The following is a 24,574-nucleotide window of genomic DNA, read 5'->3' on the forward strand; positions in this document are numbered from 1 at the left end:
ATGCAGTGAGCTGAGATCACCCCACTGCACTCCAGCCTGACGACAAAGTGAGACTCCACCTCAAAAAAAAAAGGTCAAAAAATAACAGATGCTGGCAAGGTTGTGGAGAAAAAGAAATGTTTATACATTGTTGGTGGGAGTGTAAACTAGTTCAACCATGGTGGAAAGCAGTTTGGTGATTTCTTAAATAATTTAAAACATAATTACAATTAGACTCAGCAACTCCTTTTTTGAGTATATCTCCAAAGGAACATAAATCGTTCTACCATAAAGGCACATGCATCCCTTATGTTAATCGCAGTACAATTCACAATAGCAAAGACATGGAATCAACCTAATGCCCCTCAATGGTAGACTGAATAAAGAAGATGTGGTACATATACACCATGGAATACTATGTAAACATTAAAAAAGAACAAGATCATGTCCTTTGCAGCAATGTGGATGAGGTGGGGGCCATTATCCTAAGCGAACTTACACAGGGATGGAAAACCAAATACTGCATATTTCCACTTATAAATGGGAGCTAAATATTGATTACATATGAACACAAAGAAGGGAACAACAGACACCGGGGCCTATTTGAGATTAGAAGGTGGGAGAAGTGTGAGGATTGAAAAACTATCTATTGGGTACTACGCTTATTACCTGGGTGATGAAATAAACTAGACCCCAAACCCTGCAACATGCATTTACCTATATAACAAACCTTCAAATGTACCACTAAACCTAATAAAAGGGTTTTTAATTAAAAAATAATAATAATACAATAAGGCCCAAATGGGTCAGTATCATTACTGCTACACATTCTGCATTCTGACTTTCACCTTTAGGTTTGGCCAGGCATCAGCTGTTAGTTTGAGGGTGATTGATTTGAGCAATCATGTAAGTATAAAATATTGTTAAGGCTACCCCACAAACTCAGTCATAACAAAAGTAAAGCAAACTAGAGACTGGTTGTACACTGGAAGAGTGGCATAGACTCTACCCATGGGATTAATATGCTCTCTGCCCTCAAATTTAAACCCATACCAATGTCGCAACATAAAGTTGGATACATAGTCAATCCGACTCAATAGAGCTTTTTAAAATGTTCTTAACTCTCATTAGAAACTGAAGTAGCTCACTAATTTAATGATGACTCTGAATGCAATTATGATAATTAAAATAGCAGCTTAATTTTATGCTGTCTCGGGGAAATGCTCAGCCCAATGGTTGCACATTCAAACTCTGAGCTACACTGGTTAATACCTTTGATTTGTACCACAAAGTAGTCAAATGTAATAAAGTTCAATTAGTAAAACTTACTGATTATGTGCATTCAAGTTGTTACTATGTATTTTGGAATGTGTTAGTTTTTACTATTAAAATAATTCCTAGCAAGCTCTTCTTAGAAACAAAAATAATACAGTACTATTTGTTAGGTTTAATGTAAAACTGTGCTAGTTGCTAGAATAAAGATGTATGAAATTAAGGTGTATCCTTCATCAAGAAGCTGAAAATTTCATGGGGTTGAGAAGCAGGAGGATAATACAATTTCAGTGAGTGCTAGGAATGAGTTTATGCAGAAGCCCAGAAGTAGGAACCAGCCAACTAAGAATATGAATGGATTTGTTCATGTTTGTGTGCACCCAGGCACATATGCATTGGCACACAACATGCGCATTCTTTTGTGCATTAGTATGTGAAGTGTGGGATGGGGTGAGGTATAATGGAGGAATATTCCAGGCAAAAGAACATACACACCTTGCTTTCAATCCTCAAGTGAGGTAATTGGGCAGGAGTTGAGAAGAAATGTGTAAGACTGGCAAAAATGATGGGCAAGGGCTAGATCACTAAAGAGTTCTGATGCTATGGTAGGAGTTACTAAGAAATTATTTTAGGCAGAGAGGAAAATGGTTCCTTGGGAAGTTTTCCTTTTTAAAGACGTTTCTTGTTTAGCTGTAAAGCCCAAGCTTAGAGCCTGGTGGCAACCTTTGATATGCAAATGTAGGCAATTAGAAACTGGGTCCACCCAAACACGGCAATTCCCGTGGCCTTCTTGTCCTTGCTCCACGTGTGGCTGGCAACATAGCTGCCCCCACATATCCTCATCTATGTAGAACATCACTGCGCCCTGCATTTGCATTAAAAGGCTAGGGTGGGAGGGCCAGCTTTTTTTGCAGGCTACGTGAATAACATGCCTGGTCAAACCAATTCCCCAAGCCCTGTGCCAAGCAGACACCACTTCCTCCAGCCTCTATATATACCTGGCTGGTTTCCGTCCAATTTGGGGTGTCCTCTTTCGGCTTTGGAGACCCACTCACTCTGTTGCTGTATGGGAGAGCTGCTTCTTCCTTCTGCTTTCTTCCTTCTTTCTTGCCTATTAAAGTCTCCACTCCTTAAAATCACTATATGTGTGTCCATGTCTTTTTATCTAAACTAGCATAAGGACCAAGAACCCTGGTGTTCCTCCACTCATTGGAGGCCAATGGATTTTGGAATTCATAAAAGAAAAATGCAAGTGTAAATCTTAATTCAAATATTTGTCTCAGTTTGGGTTTTGTTTTTACTACGAACTCAGTAGAAACAGTGTCTCCTGACTGCAAGAAATGTACTATTTACATGTTTTGTTTCACATTTCCTGTCTATTGCAATTAAATATCAACTCCTTCACTTTTCAATATTGGAGACAAAATTCTCTAACTGTCTGCATGTTTTTATAGATACTCATTTGATATTCTGTCATACTTTATCATTGTTCAACTCTTTTGTAATATTTAAGATTTCTACCTTTAAGAATCATTTCTTTGCGGTTGAAATATTTTGTTATGTAAGCTTATGTCTACTCAATTCCTAAGAATCGTATAAAAATGAGGAGCAAAAACTCTCCATGAACTCACACCCAAACACACAAAGACACAGATGTTTCCAGAAGTGTGGCGCCTGCAGACGAAGCTACTGGGAGTTTTAATTTAATTTTTAAATTTCATCCAGATGTCTGTTATATCCTAAATACTGGTTAGGTGTTCAGTTTTCATGTACTTTATAGATGTAAAATCTCCGGTAAAGAAAGACAGTCAAATACACACTATATATGCATACTCACATGCATATGCATTGAAGGAGTTCAGCAAATGCCACCTCAAAATATGTTGCTTTGGTATGCTGATTACTTCAGTAAGGCAACTGGGGAACAGCAAATGCAGGGGTGGGGGTGCTTTCTCTGAACTCCTCTTATCTGCCTAGGGATAGATCTTCCAAAAGGAACTCAGTTGTCATTAAGGCTCTACCAAGACATCTCATCAACCAGGGGAGATCACAGGAGTGGGGACTGTAAGTCAGCATCACACCAGGACAGACTTTGTCACAGGTTATTACCTATTTTTTGAGGGCCCATTTATTTTCTCTCCAACATCATTTACCCTCTCCTAAGTTGCTTACATCCCTGCTTCACTCTCCCCTGTAAAGAGGATCTATAAGTTTCTAAATTCCACTGAAAGTTTTCCCTCCCTACAGGATACATATATGTGCACATACATAGGTAAGGAAACCAGTTGTTCTAAAATTTTTGTGTGATTCATGGAGCAGTTATATATATAATATATCTAGGTCAAAACTTTTATTAGCCAAATATCATTATCAAATAGAATCAGTCAAATATCATTCATCATAATTTCCTCATGCACAACAAAGAACATAATATATTATTTTGTTACTTTTATGTCATTCCTAATGTGAAATTTATCATCACGGATTCACATACAAAGATCCTAGAACCACAATATTCAAATAAGGGTTAGCTTTTTCCCCCACTTCTGAATTTCCCTTCTCTTTTTCAATCTCTAAAGATCTGCTACCAGCACACTCTGCTAGCACTTATCACACATCTTGAAAAGGGAACACTTGATAAAATCTCTTTCTTTGACCAATCTGAAGCATGTCATGAGCCAGTACTAAGAAAAGAAAAAGCACTCTAGGCACAAATGGTCTCACAATGGTGCTTCAACTCCTGTGCCAAGATGTATGCAGTGGGTCTTTTATCATGACAGTTATTGTTCCAGGGATGCTTTGTGAGGGAGAATGGGTAGGAAAGGAAAGACCCCAGGAGTTAGCACAATTTCCACACTGATAAGAGGGGCATTTGTACACCACTGCAGCAGATCTATAAGAGCTGATGGAAATGTGGCCTTTTCAAATAACTTTATATTGCCTCATAAACTTCAACAGAGGTATAGATTCATAACCCACAAAAGCATTTGTCTATCTTAAAAGAAAATGTGCATCACTTATTATGAAGACGTGGAATAATAGAATACGTCAGGAATAGGCATTAAAGATAGAATCCTGCATAAAAATCAATACACGTGTATATTTGCATTCATGTATAATATAACCTATATACAAATATATAAGAGATATATGTCTTTCTGAAATCAAGCCCAACTTGTATTTTGTTATAATTTTTAATATTTGCTACATTTGTTTGAACTCTAAGTCAAGAAAAGCAAACTCTTCCCACCTTCCTTAGTAAAACAGACACAAAAGCTAATTTACACTTGTACTCCACAGGAAACTATTTGCTTGTTTCCTGAAGGATACTGAGGTTGCTTTCTCCTTACAAACTGTAGTTCTACCACATTTATCATTTGTTCACTATTGTCATAATTTGGCTTCTATCTAAATCAAAATTTTTTAAAATGTGCACCTAGATTTGTCAGCACTAGGCCTGAGGTAAACAGCTGGTTCAGAAGGGTAATGTGCAGGAAACAAAAGAATCCTGATTTGTGACCTTAAAATTGACTGACTTTGCTATGAGGCTTTGTTCCCAGGGGCATTTGTTTTCAATCACTGACCATCATTTTCCATCAGATATCTTCTTTATCATTAGAAAAGTATCATTATTACTCTAAGTCCCTGAACAAATAATGTGCATTCCAATAAACACTTAGAGTCAATTATGAATCAAGAGCAAATAAAATTTCCTTTGCATTCATAGACCTTCTTAACAATAGATTCAAAAGTATTTTACTTTTGGTACCTTTAAGTCTGATGAGTACAACATCTCTGGGTTACAATTTTAAAATTAAAAGAGAAAAAGGGAAACTGGGTACAAAGAAGACTGAGTCATGAGTGAAAAGTGAAAATTTAAATTGTAATTAGTAGCTTTATCTGATGAATACATTTGCAATTCAGTGAGACTTGATAAAGAGAATTATGTAATAGAACCAGCGAGAAATGTTCTCAGACTTTACCAATTAGATGACTAAGGTAAATCCATATACTCAATAGGCTAATTAACTCCTGATTGATAGTCACTGAAGGGCCATTAGAAATGTCAAGTGTTCTTTACTTGTAGGACTAGAGAATCTCAAAAAACCAAAACAGCAACAACAACAATCCCCTTTAGGGGTTAGACTTGATGACCTGTAATAAAACTTGCAAATCTGAAATTTGATGAGCAATATCACAGAATCCCCTGTTTTAATGAGAACCACTGTTCTTTCATGAAACCATCTATACACAAATACAAAAGTCTAAAAGTTTACCATGCTTCCATCCAAGAACAGAAACACAAAACTGATTGTTCCAAGTTTTAAAACTCTTGACTTATTATCTTTTGTATAAAAAGTACTCTGTAAACTAAAACATAAGCAAAATAATTAATCAAGGGAGTACTCAAGAGGCATGCCATCTAGCAACGAGAGAAGGTGAAGACAGAAAAATTCCCTTTAGCAAGAATATGATAGGGCAGCTAGAAAGGAATTGGTTCTTACGGAACTTTATAGGCAGGAGGAAGAAAAGTAAAAGACTTTTCAGAGTTTTAGAACTACAGTACAAGAAACAACAATGGAAAAACAAGGTGTGCCCCTGGTGGAAAATATTGCAGGAAAGCAGTAGAACAGAAGTTTGGAAAGGTAGGTTGTGATCATGGGGTCCAGTATAGAGGTACATTAACGATTTCTGAATGAGTAAGAGATGTGGTTTACGTACTGTGGAGTATAACTGGAGAGTAAAATGAAGATATGGTTGTCAAGACACAGGTGTGGAGGCAGTTAGACCTGCATAGAGGCTAGGCCAAATGTATGTGAAAGACATAGATCTACAAAGCCAGGATGTGGGTAATAACAACATGTAAAAGCATGAACCATTCCAGGAATCGGAGGGAAGTGGACTCTAGCAATTGAATAGAAGTGAGAACTTAGGAGAGGAAAAGACAACTAGAAAGCTTTCAAATCTGGGAAGTGCAGAACTCAAAATAAATTATGATGGTCAGGATGAGGACTTTTTTTTTTTTTTTTTTTTTTTGAGACAAAGTCTGGCTCTGTCGCCCAGGCTGGAGTGCAGTGGTGCGATCTCGGCTCACTGCAAGCTCCCCCTCCCGGGTTCACACCATTCTCCTGCCTCAGCCTCTCAAGTAGCTGGGACTACAGGTACCCACCACCACGCCCGGCTAATTTTTTGTATTTTTAGTAGAAACAGGGTTTCACTGTGTTCGCCAGGATGGTCTCGATCTCCTGACCTTGTGATCTGCCCGCCTCGGCCTCCCAACTTGCTGGGATTATAGGCCTGAGCCACCGCGCCCAGCCTGTTTGTTTTTTGAACTTGTTAAGTATTGATGCTGGAAAGCCATCTGAGTAAGTGAGCAATGGGCCATGGAAAAGCAGGTCTGGACTTAGAAGGACAGGGCAAGAGAATCTTAAGACTTGTAAGCACAAGTGATAATTGAAGGAAACCATGATAGTGTTCAAATAGAGACCACAAGACTGAAGGAACAGACTCTTTGTGGCAATAAGATACAAAATTCTAAATAAGAACTAAGGCCATGCCTGACAAAGTTTAAGGCACACACCCCTACACGTAGAGAATAAACTATGTTCTAACTGTCACAACATTTTTCTTTTCTCTAGCAGCTTGTTTCTCTAGCTTGTTTACTGTTTGGGTGAGGGAAAAGGGACAAGATGGAGGAAGGTGAACAAGATGGAGCAGTCCCTATTGTTTCCGGGTTCTTCATCACAGATTTTCCCGCGGCCAGGAAAAGAACCAAATCAACTGAGCATGCGCAGAATGACGTCAAGCCGGGGACACCGAAATTCAAGAAGCCACTCCTACACACACGCCCCAAACTCCTCCCCTTCCAGCTCCCAGGCATAAAAGTCCGCTGCCAGCAGGAGCCGGTGTGACTTCTTCGGCCCCCCACATTCGTGGACCAGAGAACATCACCCAGGAGCGCCAGCGCGACTTCCCTGGCCCCCCACACCTGAGGACCAGAGAACCTCGTCTGAGAGTGTATGCATATTTGCAATAAAAGACTGCCACTTTCTTATGTACTTTGGCCTCATGTTTAATTACTTAGCTCTCCTAAATTAAGTTAAATTAAATTAAATCAAAACATTTACAAGCACTGGACTCAAGATAAGCAATATTGAAACAATTACAGCTCACTGACTACCAGACACTGCCTAACACTCCCTGACTTTTCACAAGCCATAACTATAGCCTTGACTGCACAAGAGACTGACTTCAGTAACTTTCTCTTAATAAGAGACCACTGGCCATGGACTGGTTCTGGCCAGTTTACAGAGGCTGCATATGTAAGTGCCTTCATGTCCCTGTTTCAGCTTTTGATTCACAGGACCTAATTGTAATTTACTTAAAGTCTCTACCCCAAAATGAACATGGGTCATATGTAACATGCATGTTTCCTTACTATGCATGCATACATCCTGTCTTTGTGAATATTCATAGCTCCTCCTATATCTCCTTGAATATGTATACTTGGCCAACTGTTTCAGCATAAATTCCTGTTTTATCTCTCCTCCCTCAAAGTACCTGTTCTCAGACTCTGCTGGAGGCTGTGCTTCCCAGACTGTCAGGATGGCCACCCTGCAGGCTGTAACTCATTATAAGAAATAAAGCTCTTCTCTCCAAATCTGTAGATCTCATGATTTAAGTTAACAATAGAATGTTATACTATTGCTGACTAATACCTGTTTTGCTTCTCTAGAGGAGAATTATTCTTCCTTGCCCCATTGTAAGCAGGCTTGGCCATGTAACTTACCAGTGAAAAGTGAGAGAAATATTATGTGCCAGTCCACTAAAAAGCTCTAAGAGCCTTTTTTCCTCTTCCATAGATTTCTCCAGCTAATGGTTGCTTCGTCAGCCTAGTCCTGGAGTTAAATTAAGATGAAAGAAAAACCACAGCTGATATGTAGTATGAGTGAGAAATAATTAGATATTGCAAAAGCCACTAGGATTTTAGAAGTTGTTTATTACTGCAATATAACCTAGCCTAACCTAACTGATAAACAATGTGAATGAGATTCCCTAAGAATCAAAAGTAAAGAAAGATCAGAGAATGACCTTGTACAGAGCTTATTCAGACAATTCTGAATTTGTCATTTCATAGAAGAACAAAAAACACAACTTAGTTACACTTGCCTAGTTTCTTTGAGTATAAATTTTAAATTTTTGCTATTAATTTTTCTAAATAAAAAACTTGGTATTTAAAAACATTTGCTAGATTAGACAATTATTCTGACTGTCTTTGGAAATGCTCTATGAAATATTCTGTGATGAACAGTAGCCACTCTTAACAATTTAGAGTGCTCAATATATTTTTTTAAAATATTACTTTTGCCTGTAAACTTTTATACATGTAAATTCACCAGCCTAACACTCTTCATTAGATCACAAGAACTAAAATTGTTCTTTAATGTTAGGAAGTGTGTTTTTGCCTTGAGATAGATGAACTAGGCATTCTTTCTATGAATAGTCAGTGGCTGATCACTGAATACGATTTTCTGCTCAGCACTCTAGCAGAGTGGCATAATGAGAGAGAGAAAAAGGCAACACAAAACCCAAGATCATAAAGTTAGCAAATAGGAGCTAACCCCATGGTTTAGATATATGTGTCACCCTCAGGCAGCAGATAAAACCTTATTATTTATACTAATAAATAATATATGACTTGAAAATTTAAGAGGAATTATTAATCAAAATTGTCTTTCTATCAATCAAGTAGGTTTACTATGAAAATTTAGTTTTTATGAGTATTCATTCTATCTCTTGTATTTTAGAGAAAACCGCCAAATCAATTTTCTAATTAAAGTCCATACTATTTCTTGCCCTTTTCACTATTGTTGCCCCAACCCTCTCCAGGGGTTCTCATTTACCAAAGTATGACATGTTTAGCATTTTTCAAAGGAATTAGTTTGGGTTTGTAAAATATATATAATTGGATTAGTTTTTTCATATAATTAGATTTTTTTATTAAAATGATTTGATAAATTAGTAAAATGTGATTTCATGTGTCTCTATCTTTTATATATGGACAAGCCTACAAATCACAAAACATTCTTGTGCATTATCAGAAAAATTATATTTTTTTATTAAAAAATGCATGATCTTTGATTCTAGAGTCTTATCTACCTCTTCTTCTCCTTCTGCCAAGTATTTAACTATTCTACAAAATTAACTCAGAGTCCTTTTTTTTCTGAGATGGGGTCTCACTATTTTGCCCAGTCCAGTCTCAAAGTCCCAGATGCAAGGGATTGTTTGGGCCTCAGCCTTCCAAGTAGGTGGGGCTATAGCCACATGCCACTGTGCCAGGCTCAGACTCATTTTGTTTCAGAGTGGTACTAATCAGGAAGAGGAAGCACATAGTAATAAAAAGAACATGTAATTGCTTTAAGAAAACTCAAATTTGTTAGCCTAGATGCCTCAGGTTTATATTGCAATACAAATAGAATAAGGGTCTGTGAAATGGGTGTCTTTTCTTATAGGCAGTTTTGTGTAAATTCAGCTTAAAGAGAATTTGGCTCAAAATATCTGATGAGTGTGCTGGAACTCTCAGTCTCTCAACCTATATAACTTGCTTATTTGTTTTGTTTTTTCCTGATATAGGTCCTGATGGATTAGGAAAGCAGTCTTTCCTAATGTCCATCACTTCCTTCTTTTGGCTTTAGAATATTTGCACCAACTTTACAGACTTTACCATCTCTTCTGCTCTTTTGAAATTTTCTCTAGCTCCAGCTTGGAAGGGTGTTTCATCATCTCAACACTATTTCCACTGTTAGGTAAATTCTGGCATGTTTATGTTGTCTTCAAAAGACCAATGCAAAGTTTGTTAACATTTCAGCTTCTAAAAGGACAGAGCCTGGAAGACTGCCACCCTTCAAAGTTGTAAAAGAAAATACAATTTAAGGACCCTCTAAATTTATTATGCCAAGGGTAGTGGGGGGCAGGTTAAGCACTGGAGACTGAGTCACATAACATGTTTGCAATTTCTGCTTCTTTAGGGTTAATTCTCTTCCTCATTGTTCTTGTTCTGTAAATGACTAAGAGAGACCAGATACCAGACTGCCTCCCCCTTCCAATTAGTGATATTTGTTATAGATTAACTGCATCCTTTATTGTCCTGTACCCAAGACTAGATGGTGCAAAAGACCCCATAAGAATTACATCCTCAGTATAAAATGTTAAATATACCTTTCCCAAAAGAATAAGACCACCCCAACCAATGTCAGATTATTGTTAACCAAGCATTAAGCCTTATGTAGAAAGAAGTGTTGAAATTCTGTTAAACTTCCCTAAACTTTGTCGATAAAAATGATACTAAACTTCTACACTTTGGAATACTGACTTCCATTCTTTGGAATCTGTGTTTTCTGGGCAGCCACTCTCCAACTTTACACTTGCATAAACTCTCTTTAAACTAGATTCTGACCCTTTGGATTATTCTAGGTTGACACATTCTAGTCTCTAAGTTAAGAGATGAAGGTATGTGGTCACAACTAATTTACTTAACAGAGACAACACACTTGGGGGCTTTTCTTAAGCCAACTTAGCAGCTCTACCTACCATACATATATTTTTAAATGATGTGCATCCTTAATGAAACAAATATTTTCATATTTTAAAAAAGTCAAGATAACCCAAACATGAATTCTTGATTACAAAAGTCTAAAAGTAGAAAAAATTGGGAGCAAGGAAAAATGTCACTTTAACCCTTTACATCAAACTCATCTCTTTGTTCTTCCTACCTACTACCTTCTTTGCATCCAAAGGCTTCAGGATTTTTCTGCACTTCTCTATGCCAGATGCTGCTTTGGTGATCCCCCACTCATTCTCTTTCAGTCCTCAAAATAAAGCCTTTAGTCTTAGATTATTAGAGAAAAGACCAGTGCTTTCCCTAAAACGTTTTACATCTAAATTAACACAATGGCACAATCCAGCTCTTGCCCTGGATAACAAAGAGGTGAGTATGACAAGCTTGTCTTTTTTTCCTCTTTAGTATGTGGTGGCACAAACTTGGCTATATCAGAGAACCAAACCAAAGGAGTGAAATAAGCCTCAGTCATTCAACAGACATTTTACTCAGCATTCACCCCATGCCAGACCAGGTGGCAGCATACAAAGATGAGACATGTGTTCAGGCTGAGGGAGGACACAGGGTTCTTAGGGAGGGCAGCATGATGCATCTACCAGCAATACCTGGGTAAAGAAAATACAAAATGCCATAGGAACTCAGAACATCACTATCCCTTACAGATTCACTTGCCGCATTCCCAATCCTTGGAACAGCCGATACGTGTCCAGTAGATGTTACACTGTGTAATAAGATTGTTGTAATCTATCCTATGCATTCACTGTTTATTTTCTATTTTCATCAATCATACCCAGAAGATTCTCTTTTAGTTAAGACACTACCACTGGTGATGATATGAACGTTTTCTCACCATTGCCATTCACATGGACTGGAAAACAATTGATGTGTAACAGTTTCTGTGTTCTAGAAAGTGATTTATTAGGGGTATATCCATGAATCACACAGGAATATTTTCTCTGTAGATTTTGAAAACCAGTGGTCTTATATTTAAAATGTCAGCTTAGGGAAACCTCACTAGCTTCCCCTATTATGAATAAGCTGGTCGTTGGCAGGAGCTATCCCAAGGGGCCATTCAGAGGCCATTATTTCACCGTGAAGACTCTGTTAAAAAGAGTAATTGGTATCAATAACACTTACCTGTGTTTGCAGAGGGAAGGTTACCCAGCCATAACAAGCCCAGTATCACACAGCCACTACTTAAAACAACGCAGTATTTGGAATTTATGAGAATAAAGCCTGTCTGTAATAATGCCCTTGTTGGGGCCTTCTCGATTCATTTAGCATACTTTGTTGTGTACTCACAGTTAAATCAAATCTGCCATGCAGTTATAAGCTAAGGTGCTGCATACAAGATGCAAATACTGCACACTGAAAAGGTTCATTTCTCAAAAAGAGTTATGGGGTACATGGCTTCAAATGCCTTTTATGACTATTCCTCTGAAACAGCCACAGGACTCTTGCAAAATGCAAAATCTGGAATATAATTAGTGATTATCTTAATCTTATAGGGGTTTGGAAAAATGAGAGGAAACAATTACCATTATAGAGAAAGATGGCTCAAGCATGAATCAATGTGGCAGGCACATAAGTAAACAGACGTGGGGCTAGACAAGGGAGGGAACCCCCAGTGACGACGAGGAGGACAACAACAACAAAGATCATTGCTTAACCTGTTTTGTCAGAGCTGGTATTGATGGTATTGGTAGTGATGGAGGTGAAGGTAGTCTTTGCGCTGTCCTTGGCAGTTACAGATTTCTGCTTATTTTTCATGGCTTCCAGTGCTTTGAGCTTCTTGGCATGTTTCGTGCCTTTGTAGTGGGCCGCAGCCTGGCTCTACAAAGGAGAACAAAATGAACCATGCAATCAGGCTCATTTCTAAACTGGCATTCTCTGTATTACTGCAAATACAGACTCCCTTTCAATAACAGGTACCATTCGAGCTAATTCTGGCCGTGGCCAAACAGTGGGGTTCTATTTAGAATGATGCTAGAAAGCAATGGGAATCTAGTTCTAAAACCTCAGGATAGAAGGAAGAAATATTCTATTGTTTATCTTAAGAGAAATGTAGCTGAACACTGACACGTCAACAACATTTTCTTTGTGGGAGTGGGGAAAAAAAAATAAGAATTTACACCTGTATCGTCTTTGTTCTGCCACAGAAGATGCTGGGCTCCCAAAGATTAACAAGAGCCCTAGAAAAGAGTAGCTTTCACCTTCTAGGCTTGGAAAATGCATTTTCTGTTTCTATAGTGTGTCTTATAATACAGTCCCCAACAGGTGTCTACAAGGAAAGGTTCACAAAACAGGGGAAGTAAGCACCCTGGAGACTGAAATTGAAGCTTTAGAGTTCAAAAGCAAATGCACTGCTTAAGTTCAAATGGAACATACAGAAGCAGGGCAATTTCAGATTCTTTCTCCCTGCTTCTTACCGAGGGTAGTCTGAGAAGTTCAACTTAGTGTCATTTTTTTCAGCACATGGATCTTTCACTCCCCAGTCCATTGTCAGGAGTTTCCAGTGTGTTTGGACTACCTAATGGGGACAATCCAATTCTTTTGCTTGGCCTTCTGATATATATATATATATATATATATATATATATATATATATATATATATGTATATATAGTTTAGAGTGATATGCATTTTCTCATGTTTTATTTTCTTAAGAGCATTTGTGTGTATGTGTGTGTGTAGGGGAGCAGTATAGTGAAATACATTAATTGCCGGGCGTGGTGGCTCATGCCTGTAATCCAAGCACTTCGGGAGGCTGAGGTGAGTGGATCACAAGGTCAAGAGATCGAGACCATCCGGGCCAACATGGTGAAACCCCATCTCTACTAAAAATACAAAATTTAGCTGAGTGTGGTGGTGCACACCTGTAGTCCCAGCTACTCAGGAGGCTGAGGCAGGAGAATCACTTGAACCCGGGAGACAGAGGTTGCAGTGAGCTGAGATCACACCACTGCACTCCAGCCTGGTGACAGAGCAAGACTCCATCTCAAAAAAAAAAAGAAATACATAGAGATAGAAAATCATATTTAAATAAATGTATGTTTATTAACGTTTATTTATTGGGGGAGAAAAGACTTTGCAGTTGGTGGGTAGGGTAAGGGTGACCAGGAAGATTCTTAAATTAGGTTTTCCAGGTCTTAACCTTTCCAAATGTCCCCCACAAAAGGATATCTCAGTAGAGGATTATTCCTGTTAGATTATCCATTACTTCCCATTGCTTGTTTAAACTAAATATTTCACTTTGCCAAAAAATAATAATCACATTGTCCTCTTCATTACAGCAACTGTGATAACTAGGGTGTTGCAATATAATATATTTTAACAAATAATTAAATAGTCCACATCTTCATTTGCATCATTCTAGCAAGATATCCTCAAAGGACTAGGTACCCTTATTGAAAGAACACTGGACAAGGAAATTATATATTAGAAACAGTTTGAACAGAGAGCACACTCATGCATCAGTTACAAGTTTTCCAACAACACATAACATCAAAAGACATAGTGTGAGCCAAAATATGAAGTTAAGACATGCTATAGTTAATTGAGGAACCAGTGATAGATTGGATTAAGTTGATTCTACATGGAGAATGTCACTTTGAGGACAAAATTTTGTCTTTTATTTTTTCCCTGACTAATTCTCATTTTTAGTATATCAAGTCCTTTGGCCATAACTTTTGAGAACGATACGCTGTATTCAATTAAAATCACAGAGTAGTCGGTCATCTTCTTTAGGCATCTGGCTATAACATTTCCCTTAAAGCAGAGTTTCTCTTCTCTTTGCAAGTAACCCTTTCCTTGGTGATACAAGCTAATGTTTAACAGATAATATATATTAAAAGATGGGGGGTGAGATTAACTGTGCTATCTCCATTTATACCTCCAAAATATACATTTCATAGGTTAGATTCTAACAAATCTAACATTCTCGGTGACATTTAAAATTAAACAATACTTTGTTTTAACATATCATAGGACCAGGTGATTATCACTATTTTTAAAATTAAGAAACTTACTACAAAAGAAGCCCACAAGTTAAGAAAGTCTTACACCAAAACAAAAACAAAAACAAAAACAAAACAAAACAAAACAAACCCAAATACCAAACAAACAAAAACCTCTCTGCACAGGCACAACCAAACCAATGCCCTCTAACATGTGAAACAGCTCGGAGAGTTGCGGGAAGAACAGAGTGACAAAATGCCCAGAAGTTGATAGGCTCCCAACAGACACACTTAATATCTTAAAATGCAAAATAAGACAAAATGAAATGCATACTCGCTCGTTTATTGAATGACAGTACCAAAACACCTTGATAATAATTATTTTAATTATAAATTATCTGATTTAAAGGCAAATAAGTCTTTCCCAAATTAAAAATAAATAAATTATATGAGGGTCCAAGGCATTATAGATAAACCAAGAAATGTAGAATTTAGGAGAAAATGAGTATAGTGGGGTGATGGTTGCAGAGGACATCAATATCAATATGATTGTAATTGTGCAGGGTATGTGTGTTGGGGTGGAAGTGGGCATACAGGTTGGAAGGCTAATAGAGACAGATAACCCCTCTAGATATTTTAAATTTTCTTTATCATTGACTTTTATGTAATGTTTATAGAAATTATTGGACTGTTCCTAGATTATCCTACCATAATTTTTTCTAATTTATCTATAGTGACCCCATAACTCTAAGTCTACCTTGATTCAGGTATGCTGTATAACAGTGTATTCCCTATGTGAAGGCAGAAAACCCAGCCAGTCTCCTTCCCCTTTAGGCCACTTGATAGATGCAGATGGACACATAGACACAAAGCAGATAGATTATTCATCCATATTTTATTTTTCTGTGACTGTAAAAAAGCTGCAGCCTAAGAAAGAATTTTTCTGAGAGATTTCTTTAAAGCACCAGTTGGCCTGGGATGTCTCTTTGGGCCTCCTCTGCTTTTCTTTTGAGCAGAGAAGTGTAGGATAGTTATACCATATACTAGCACAACAAATTCCCTATGAGATTGTGTCCTATTATTTATCAGCAATTTTCTGAGGCAAGTCATTCCCAGACACCTGGGAATTCCCAATACACATGCAAATAATTATTTTTCACAGACATGACTTCTAAGTTAAATAAGTAACTGTACTAATTCATTGCACCATATTTCAGAATTTTGTATTTTAAAACTAAAGCAGAACCGAGTGATCATGGTACATATGGATGTGAGCAAAACAGTAAGACTTGAGCTTTAACAACTCACTTTAATTAAACTGAATTAACTTTAGCCTAAAGCTACCTTCCTACCTATCTTAAATTTGGCCTAAAAGTTTCTGCATACATAGTAAACTGTAACCTAACTTGATGTGTACACAGACTGTTACTTACTGTATAACAAGTAGAGGAGTCTAAACCAGTCACAGCAACTGAACTTAAGTCAACCACAGGCGGCCAACGGTTCAAACCAAGTTCAAATAGGACAAACCGGGAGCGTTAACCAATCAGGCTATCTCTGTACCTCATTTCTGCTTGCTATATGTCACTTTCCTTTTTGTGTCTATAAATGTTATTCAGGCACGTGAGAGCCCTGGAGTCTTATTAAACCTTTCCTGGTTCCAGAGGCTGTCAAATTCTTGTATTGTTCTTTGCTCAATTAAACTCTGCTAAATTTAATTTGTCTATAGTTTTTAACATTTTAAATAATAAGTGGAATATTAGCACATTGTGTTATAAAATCCACTATGCCAATCTTGAAATAGCACATGACACCATTAAATCTAATAAGTGTCATCCCAGAGGCAAGTGCTGACATTAAAGATATGCACACACGCGTTCCTGTAGAACAGAACGCTATTTTAGATGTAATCACCACATTTTAGTCATCAGTAGCCAGCCACTTTTCAATCTTCAAATTTTATCTTCAATATTTCAAAATGGTTTTTAGTTGAAATGCAACTGAAGTTTCAGTAGATAAAAATAAGTCTTAATTAGCTAACATTTGAGAGAGGGGTTTTGTCATTTTGAAACATGCACATGCACATTTATCTCATTTGGCTAAGTAAGAAACTTCTGTATAAATTGTTATTGCCCTATAAAATTCACTGAGAAGTTACTCTTTAGGTATTTCTTTTATTCCATTAGCACCAATACCTTGTATACTTTTTACATCTCTTTTACAAAACATGTCTTACGCTTTTTAAAAACTCAGACATTTATTATAAGTATATATATCCAGTAACCATAACTAATTAATTTTCATGAACACAAATAATTTCAAAAAGAACAAGGTGGCCTTTTTAGCTTGTGATATTATGTAATTTTATCATACATTAAATTTGTATTAAAAGAAAATAAACATTATCACATTGATGGAATTCAGGACATGCCACCCCAAAATATGACTGGAGTGAAACTGCCTTTGCAAAGATTATGAAAGCAAGAGAAGTTCAGCACGACTGACTCCATCTTGCTTATAACCTCGCAGGTGGGCCATTTTAGCTCATTCCTGGGCGTGAGCCAAGCTAACCATGGGAGAAATTTAATTCATAGTTTAACATTGAAGCAAGGATAATAGTCCCTTCCTAAAATTGATCCCCACCTTGTTCAGGGCTGAAACCACCTTTGTAAAACCTACAAAAGGCCACAAGATTAGGATTATGGAAGGAACCTGAATCCTGCTAAAATGTAGGCTTAGTTACTATAATCCCTTACTGCACAGGAGTCATGTGGCCAGAGGTCATAAGATTTGTGACTTCCCTAATTGCTTCTATAGATAACATCACTATTGTAGAATCTAAAGTTGGTGTTTTGAGATGTTTTTCAGACTTTTTCATTCTGACAACTGAGGAACCCCACCAAAACTCATGACTCTTGATTCCACAGGCCCTGTGATCCCCCACCCAGAGGAGGACTCATTACATTTTCCACACCCCTATGATTGCATCCCCAACTAATCAGTGGCAACCATTCTCTAGTCCCCTGCCTACCAAATTGTCCTTGAAAACCACTAACCTCAGAGGCTTTGGGGAGACTGATTTGAGTGATAACTTGAGCTCTCCCACACGTCCAGCCTTATGTTAATTAAACTCTTTCTTTACTGCAATACCAGGGTCTCAGTGAACTGGTTTTGTGTGTGCAGTGGGCCGGAAGAACCCAAAAGGTAACTATAATAAGAGACCAGAATATTCCACTGCAAATATAGTATAAAGACCATTTTGAGCTGATTATTTTCAGAAATAGCAGACAAAGGAGAATTTCTCAGAACAGAGAAGTAACTCTTTTTTTTTAAAGAGAAATTTACATCTATATATCTCCCTCCCAGTACCAGGAAGATAAGGATGACTCTAAATCACTAGAGACTCTGATCAATGGAGAAGGCATGAATTGAAATCTGCATAACACAGTTACTCTTGTTTATAATACTCCTCCTGGCCACTTCCCCATAACTGGGCCTTTCTCTATAAACTTTTTTCCTTATTTCAGCAAAGGATGCTGAAACCCTAAAGAGGTAAACAGACTGGCTATTCAAACCTGAAGTCAAAGTCACCTCTTTGAGTCTACTCTTGGGATTTACTAATTTTTCTGGGTCATCGCGCATGCATGCCTGAGGTATACAACTTAGTAAACTTTTGTTTGTTTTTTCTTTTGTTAATCTGTCTTTTGTTGTAAGGGTCTGTCCCAGCTAAGAATTATGAAGGATAGAGGAATGATTTATTTTCTTCCCTTGCAACATTAAAATGTAACACCAGAAAAGAAAAAAACAATGGTTATTAGAGATGTCACTATCCTCCTTGGGGAAAGAAGAGAACACTCCAGCCAACTGAAATTTTCTTTCCTTTTTTTTTTAAATCTAATTTATTAAATTTTAGCTTAGATTATTTCAGAGATAAAAATTATCAGATAAAATATAATATCCTAGAATCTTAAATGACTACAGGAAAAAAAGTTGAAAATTTTATCTTTGTTTTTTTAATGTTGATAATATATATTACTATTTTATGATCCTAAATGTCTCAAAATGGAGTCACTTATGACAAGTGACTCAGCCCACAGTGAAATTGCTGACCCCTCAAAGTTATAAAGATATATATGGTAGACTGAGGGGATAAAGTAGCACCTCCTGTGTCCAGACACCATGAGACTCGGCAAGGAAGTGAAGCCAAAACACTGCTGAGATAATGGCTATGAACAAACCTGTGAAGGGTCATAGAAACAGCAAAGAAACCAACCAGGGCTAAGATGCCTGCAGATGCCCTGCTGGTGAGAATTCTGAGGCCTCCTTTCTGCCTAAGTGCTGCAACACCCCAAACCCATGGCCAGCAATGTGTTGGTCTCCTGAGCTACTCATCAGTAGTTTATTCCCCTTTTTTTTCTTATTACTGTCTGTGTGTGTTGAATATATTTACATAATTGTTGGTGTGTGAAAGCCTTGCAATAAACCTTGAATTTGAAAGCATTTAATTGGCCCTTGAGTCACTGGAAACCTCCCTACCTTCAATCAGAGTTAGTACAACTAGGCTGATTGGAACCTGAAAGAGTAGTTGCATACACCCACTCAATCCGACTAGTTAAGTCACATGCACAGGTGCAGCCATATGTGTGAAGATCAGTATGCATTCTAATTACTCAGTGGCTTTTTGAATAATTGGAATATCACTTTTGTATATACCAGTTCAGCAGAAAATTTCCAAATTCTTACTCATCTTAACTTTTTGATTATCAACTCTCAACTTCATTAAACATTAATATAAAGCATTTGTTCTCAAACTCTGGTCCCCAAACAAGCAATCTTAACATCATAGCATGGGCTTGGGACACTGTTAGAAATACAAATTCTCAATCTCCATCCTGGACATATTGAATCAGAAACTATGAGAGGGAGGCTCAGTAATGGGTACTTTACAAGCCCTGGAGGTGATTTGGTTAACTCTGAAGTTTAAAAACTATTCATCTTAAGTAAAAATGCATTTTTCTCCCAAAGTGGCCATTTCTTTTGGCACTTCTTGCTGAAGTCCTGACTTTTTAAGATGAATGTAGAATCATTTGAAGATAGAACATTTTTATGTGAACAATGTGTATTACTCCCCCTAAAAATTATCAAATGATTTTTTTCCTTAAAAAATATGTCAAAAATAACTCAGACACATGTGTACTTAGGGAACTTCTATCCAAGAAGGATGAACTCAAATAGCAAATTAACTTTGAAAACATCCTTATAATTCTAACATTACATATGAGTGCTTTCCAAGTCCTTGTGATTTTTCTCTTTCCAGATTTTATTTTTCTCTCCAAGGAAATTATTGTCACTGGAAAATTCCTGATCTCATTACTTATATCTCTATATTGAATGCATTGTTATGATACAGTTTGCAGGGGCTAGAGGGACCCCCTTCTCAATCAAAATAATGACAGTAATAATAAGCAAAAATCAACCCCTGTATCAAACTCTTAAAACTTCACTGTAACAAAGAAGTATCTAATCCACTGTTTTATTTGCATTAAACCGAGTTAGTGTTAGCCATGTCTAGTTTTTTTCCTTATATACTTACGGCTTTTTTATTGAGAAACATTTAACAAAACATTTGAAGAAGAAATGTAAAGATAGAATAGCTCATTGTCATAAATTTTCCTTACTGCTGTGAATACAAATTTTGCAATGTGAAAAAAGACAGGATATAGATATTTTTGTTTCTTAATTGCATGCCCCACATAGAATATTTAATAATTCATTTCAACTTATTATTGTATAGTTATCATGTAAATAGAAAATTACATTATCAATAAAAATGAATATTCACTCAAATTTTTTCCTGAAGTGAAAAACATGATTCAATTAAGAGTATTCCTTTGAGCTCAAGTGATTGATGCTTTACTTTAAATGTATTCCTGTCTTCTGTACTCTTCAATACAGAAATGAACAGTAACAGCTACAGGAATAGAAAAAAAAGGGGGGGAAAAGATAATACTACAAGATTACTGTGATTTTCATACACCACTACTCAGTGGGAAAAAAGTGTTTAAATACACATTAATAAAAGGAAGAGAAGCATGTCACAGATTCTCAGGTACATTAGGTAACTAATTTTTATAAGCAAAGAAAGTACTTTGTCACTAAGTACTTACATGGTTGTGAAAAAAATAGTCTAGATGGGGTCACTTATCTTTTCAAAGCTTCTCAACTCATCTATAAACTTCATGATTCCTAAACATTAAGTATTTAATGTTTTCAAGTATCTAACATGAATGATAAAATAGAGTGTGCTTACCTGAGTGAGAGAAGCTAATTTGAGAGTTACTGCCTGGTTCCTGTTATGAAAGAAACCCTTGCTTTCTTTCATAACAGGATCTTGAATTCAAACAGCTATCTCTTTGAACTCTAAGAGAGGAGTCATGATTGAGGAACAGAGGATAGCAGTGGGCTTTGGAAGCCAGCACACAAAGTCTAATCTAGCTAGAAGGAAGACATGTTCTGCTAAATTTGCTCAACCTTTTTTGGAGCTTTTCGTAAATCAGAGATCTCAAATGAGTTTTAACTCTACTGATAGAAACACAAAAATTTCAAGTTTGTACAAAACTGAGAAAAATCAGAGAAACCACTTTGTCTAGCTGATCAACCAGTGTACAAAATCCCTTCAGAATGCCCATAGCTTAATACCTGGCTCCATGTGTGACACACACCATTTGAATAGGGTGGGGAAGAATTAGAAATGTTGACTCTAATTATGTTCAAGGGTCAACTTGTCATAGATGTTTGTATCAACAGCAGAGAAAAACTTGTTTTATATTCTGGCATAAATAAAATGTGTCTCCTCTAATCCTTTATTTCCTTCTCCAGCAAATGCTCCCCTCTCTGCTACTCCCAATGTCTGCTGTCTAGCAAGAATAACCATGTGTAGAGTAGATAAATGAGCAATAGCTCTCCTCACTTTATTTTCATAAGGAAAATGTTACAAGAAGAATCATTTTTAAGCCCTTGTATAAAGAGTTCCCTCTGCCTGGAGCACCTGTACTTACCTGGTAGATGTTGGGGTGCCACCTTCTCCATGTAGTCTTAGGTACATCTGCATTGTAGCACTTACGTCACTGCCATAAGAAGGGTTAAATGCCTGTGTCTCCTGACAGAGAGTGGATCTCATAAAAGAGAGAGGAAGACCTGATATTATGCATCAACCTCTCCCTAGGATCTATCATACATCTCTAAATAGTTGCCTATTAAATTCATGTTGAATTAATTTCACATTTTGATTTTAAAATGGAAATATGCATATGGAGTCTCAATGGATTTTGTATGTGAACAGGGTTTAACTTAATTCTCTGTCATTCTTTGGCACTTTGCCTTATCTGTTGAACACACTTCAGGGGATTTTTATGGCACTTAATGATGGAAAACCATCTGGCACAAACACCAACTATTATTTTTTCTCTGGGACGAAGCTTATCATCAAACACAAATTGTGCTATTTATGGGAACCTCTCTTTTCAAGGGATGTAGCAAAGGAATAATATGGAGATTGTTTCGCTTTTTATACATTTAAACGTATAACTAACAGGTTCTTTTTAAATCTGAGAAACACAATGAATAATTCCAGTGATGACTCTGCATTTTAAGGGTTATCTAAAAGACAAAGTTCTTTTAAATATGCATATAAAAATTTTCAGTACTCGGGAAATGCCAGTCCTTTGTTAACATCATTTTTAAACTTCTAAAATGAAATATTTATGCTCTAAAACCAACACAGAGAAATTGAGTATGGCATCATTGACACATTTCCTCCCTACGTAGTCACATAACATATACTGTGTTGGCTGAAGAACACCTTAGGGGAAAAGACTAAATTTCCTACTCCTCCATAAGTCAAAGAAGGTCTTCCCTCTACAGTTTTGCAGAATTTGCAATCTCTAATTCATAAATCTGAGAATAGTTCTGATTGTTCCTTTTATGAACTTGTCCCAAAGATCATTTCTAAAATGTTCAATTATTAATGAAATCCACAGGGTCCACAAAATAATGGCTTACAGTTGAGCCAAATGTTTTGCTGGTGTTAAAATAAACATCATCACAGTTCTCTGAGGCACTTTGGTTACATTGAGAAAGGCTGGGGAACAAGACCACAAGTAACCTCTAAAACCTGAACTCTTTTGGTGGAGTCTACCAATATTCAATTCCTTTAGCTGTTCATTCATTCACAAAGAACTTATTGAACAATTACTGCACACCAGATGCTCTTGTAGGTACTGGGGAATTAGAGATAGAGTAGTAAACAAGTCAGACTAAAAAATTAAGTTACATGTATAAATCTTCTAGCCTGGCATAGTGGCTTACACTTGTAATCCCAGCACTTTGGGAGGCCATAGTGGTAAGATCACTTGAAGCAAGGATTTTGAGACCAGCTTGGGCAACAAAGCAAAACTCCCAACTCTACTAAAAAAATTTTTTAAGGCCAGGTGTGGTAGCATGTGCCTGCAGTCCCATCTACTCAGGAGGCTGAGGTGGGAAGATCACTTGGGTCCAGGAATTTGAGGCTGCAGTGAGCCAGTCTACTCTAGCCTGATCAACAGAATGAGACACTTTCTCTTAATAAAACAAACAAAAAACCCCAAAAACTTCTCTATAAAAAAATACCATAGGCAAAGTAATATAAATTTGTAAAAATACTAGAAAAACAAAGTTTAATTCCTTTTGCAAAGGGGTTAATCTCCCAGCTATATAGAGAATACATAGAAAATTAGGAGAAAAAGACACCAGCCCTTAGAATAATTGGCAAGAGCTTCACCAAATTCAGTAAGATAAATTATGTCACAGTACCTATGGCTTCTTGGGATAGAATAGGGCCTTATAATGAGAATAAATACCAATTTTTGGCCAAAATAAAGGATAATGAATGCTCTTCTGTATAAATCAATTTGGTGCCCTGGCTGAAATTCTAGATATGGATGAAAATTGTGAATAAACTGTGCTTTTATGAAAATTATGGTTTTGGGGAAAAAAGTAAAGAATGCTTTTTAAGAAAAGTTCAGCAAACTTTTCAAACATCTCAGGACACCCCTGTGACCAAAAAGATCTTTGAAGTAGGACATTTTATATGAAAATCTGGGGAAATCATCCAACTTCTTAAATAATGCTTTCCTCCCAGACTTAGAAAAATATTTGGTGGACCCAGAGAAAGCATTGCTTTTGTTTTAACTTTTTTTTTTTTTTGAGCAAGAGTCTCACTCTGTCACCCAGGCTGGAGTGCAATGGCATGATCTTGGCTCATCACTGCAACCTCCACCTCCTCGGTTCAAGCATTTCTCCTGCCTCAGCCTCCCGAGTAGCTGGGACTACAGGGGCCTGCCACCATGCCTGGCTAATTTTTGTATTTTTAGTAGAAACGGGGTTTCACCATATTGGCCAGGCTTGTCTCAAACTCCTGACCTTGTGATCTGCCTGCCTCGGCCTCCCAAAGTGCTAGGATTACAGATGTGAGCCACCACACCCAGCGACTTTTATATAACTAAAATTGCAGAAAGAAGTGGTTTGGGGACCAGATTAACTCTTGGAGGGAGGGAGTGTAAGCTGGGAAGGGACAGTGGCAATGACTTTAGAAGCCTGAATTATCTGAATATGTACACATAACTGATTTCTTTTTGTGTTAAAAGTTTTCCTACTGCATTAAGAAAAAAAAATGTGTTTATGTTTTCTGTCTGGCTATGTAGGCAGGTGT

General features: G+C 37.1%; 1 protein-coding gene across 6 annotated transcripts in view; it reads right to left on the bottom strand.

Moving 5' to 3' along the window:
- Positions 1-24,574, bottom strand: part of ZNF385D (zinc finger protein 385D) — a 963,288-nt gene that overhangs the window by 77,841 nt on the left and 860,873 nt on the right. For all 6 annotated transcript variants that reach the window (XM_017955941.3, XM_017955943.3, XM_021933870.2 and 3 more), the window contains one exon: positions 12,541-12,703. In XM_017955941.3, the coding sequence (XP_017811430.1) occupies positions 12,541-12,703 (163 nt within the window). The remainder of the gene's footprint in view (positions 1-12,540; positions 12,704-24,574) is intronic.

This window comes from Papio anubis, chromosome 2 (assembly GCF_008728515.1).
Source record: "Papio anubis isolate 15944 chromosome 2, Panubis1.0, whole genome shotgun sequence".
Lineage (NCBI taxonomy): Eukaryota > Metazoa > Chordata > Mammalia > Primates > Cercopithecidae > Papio > Papio anubis.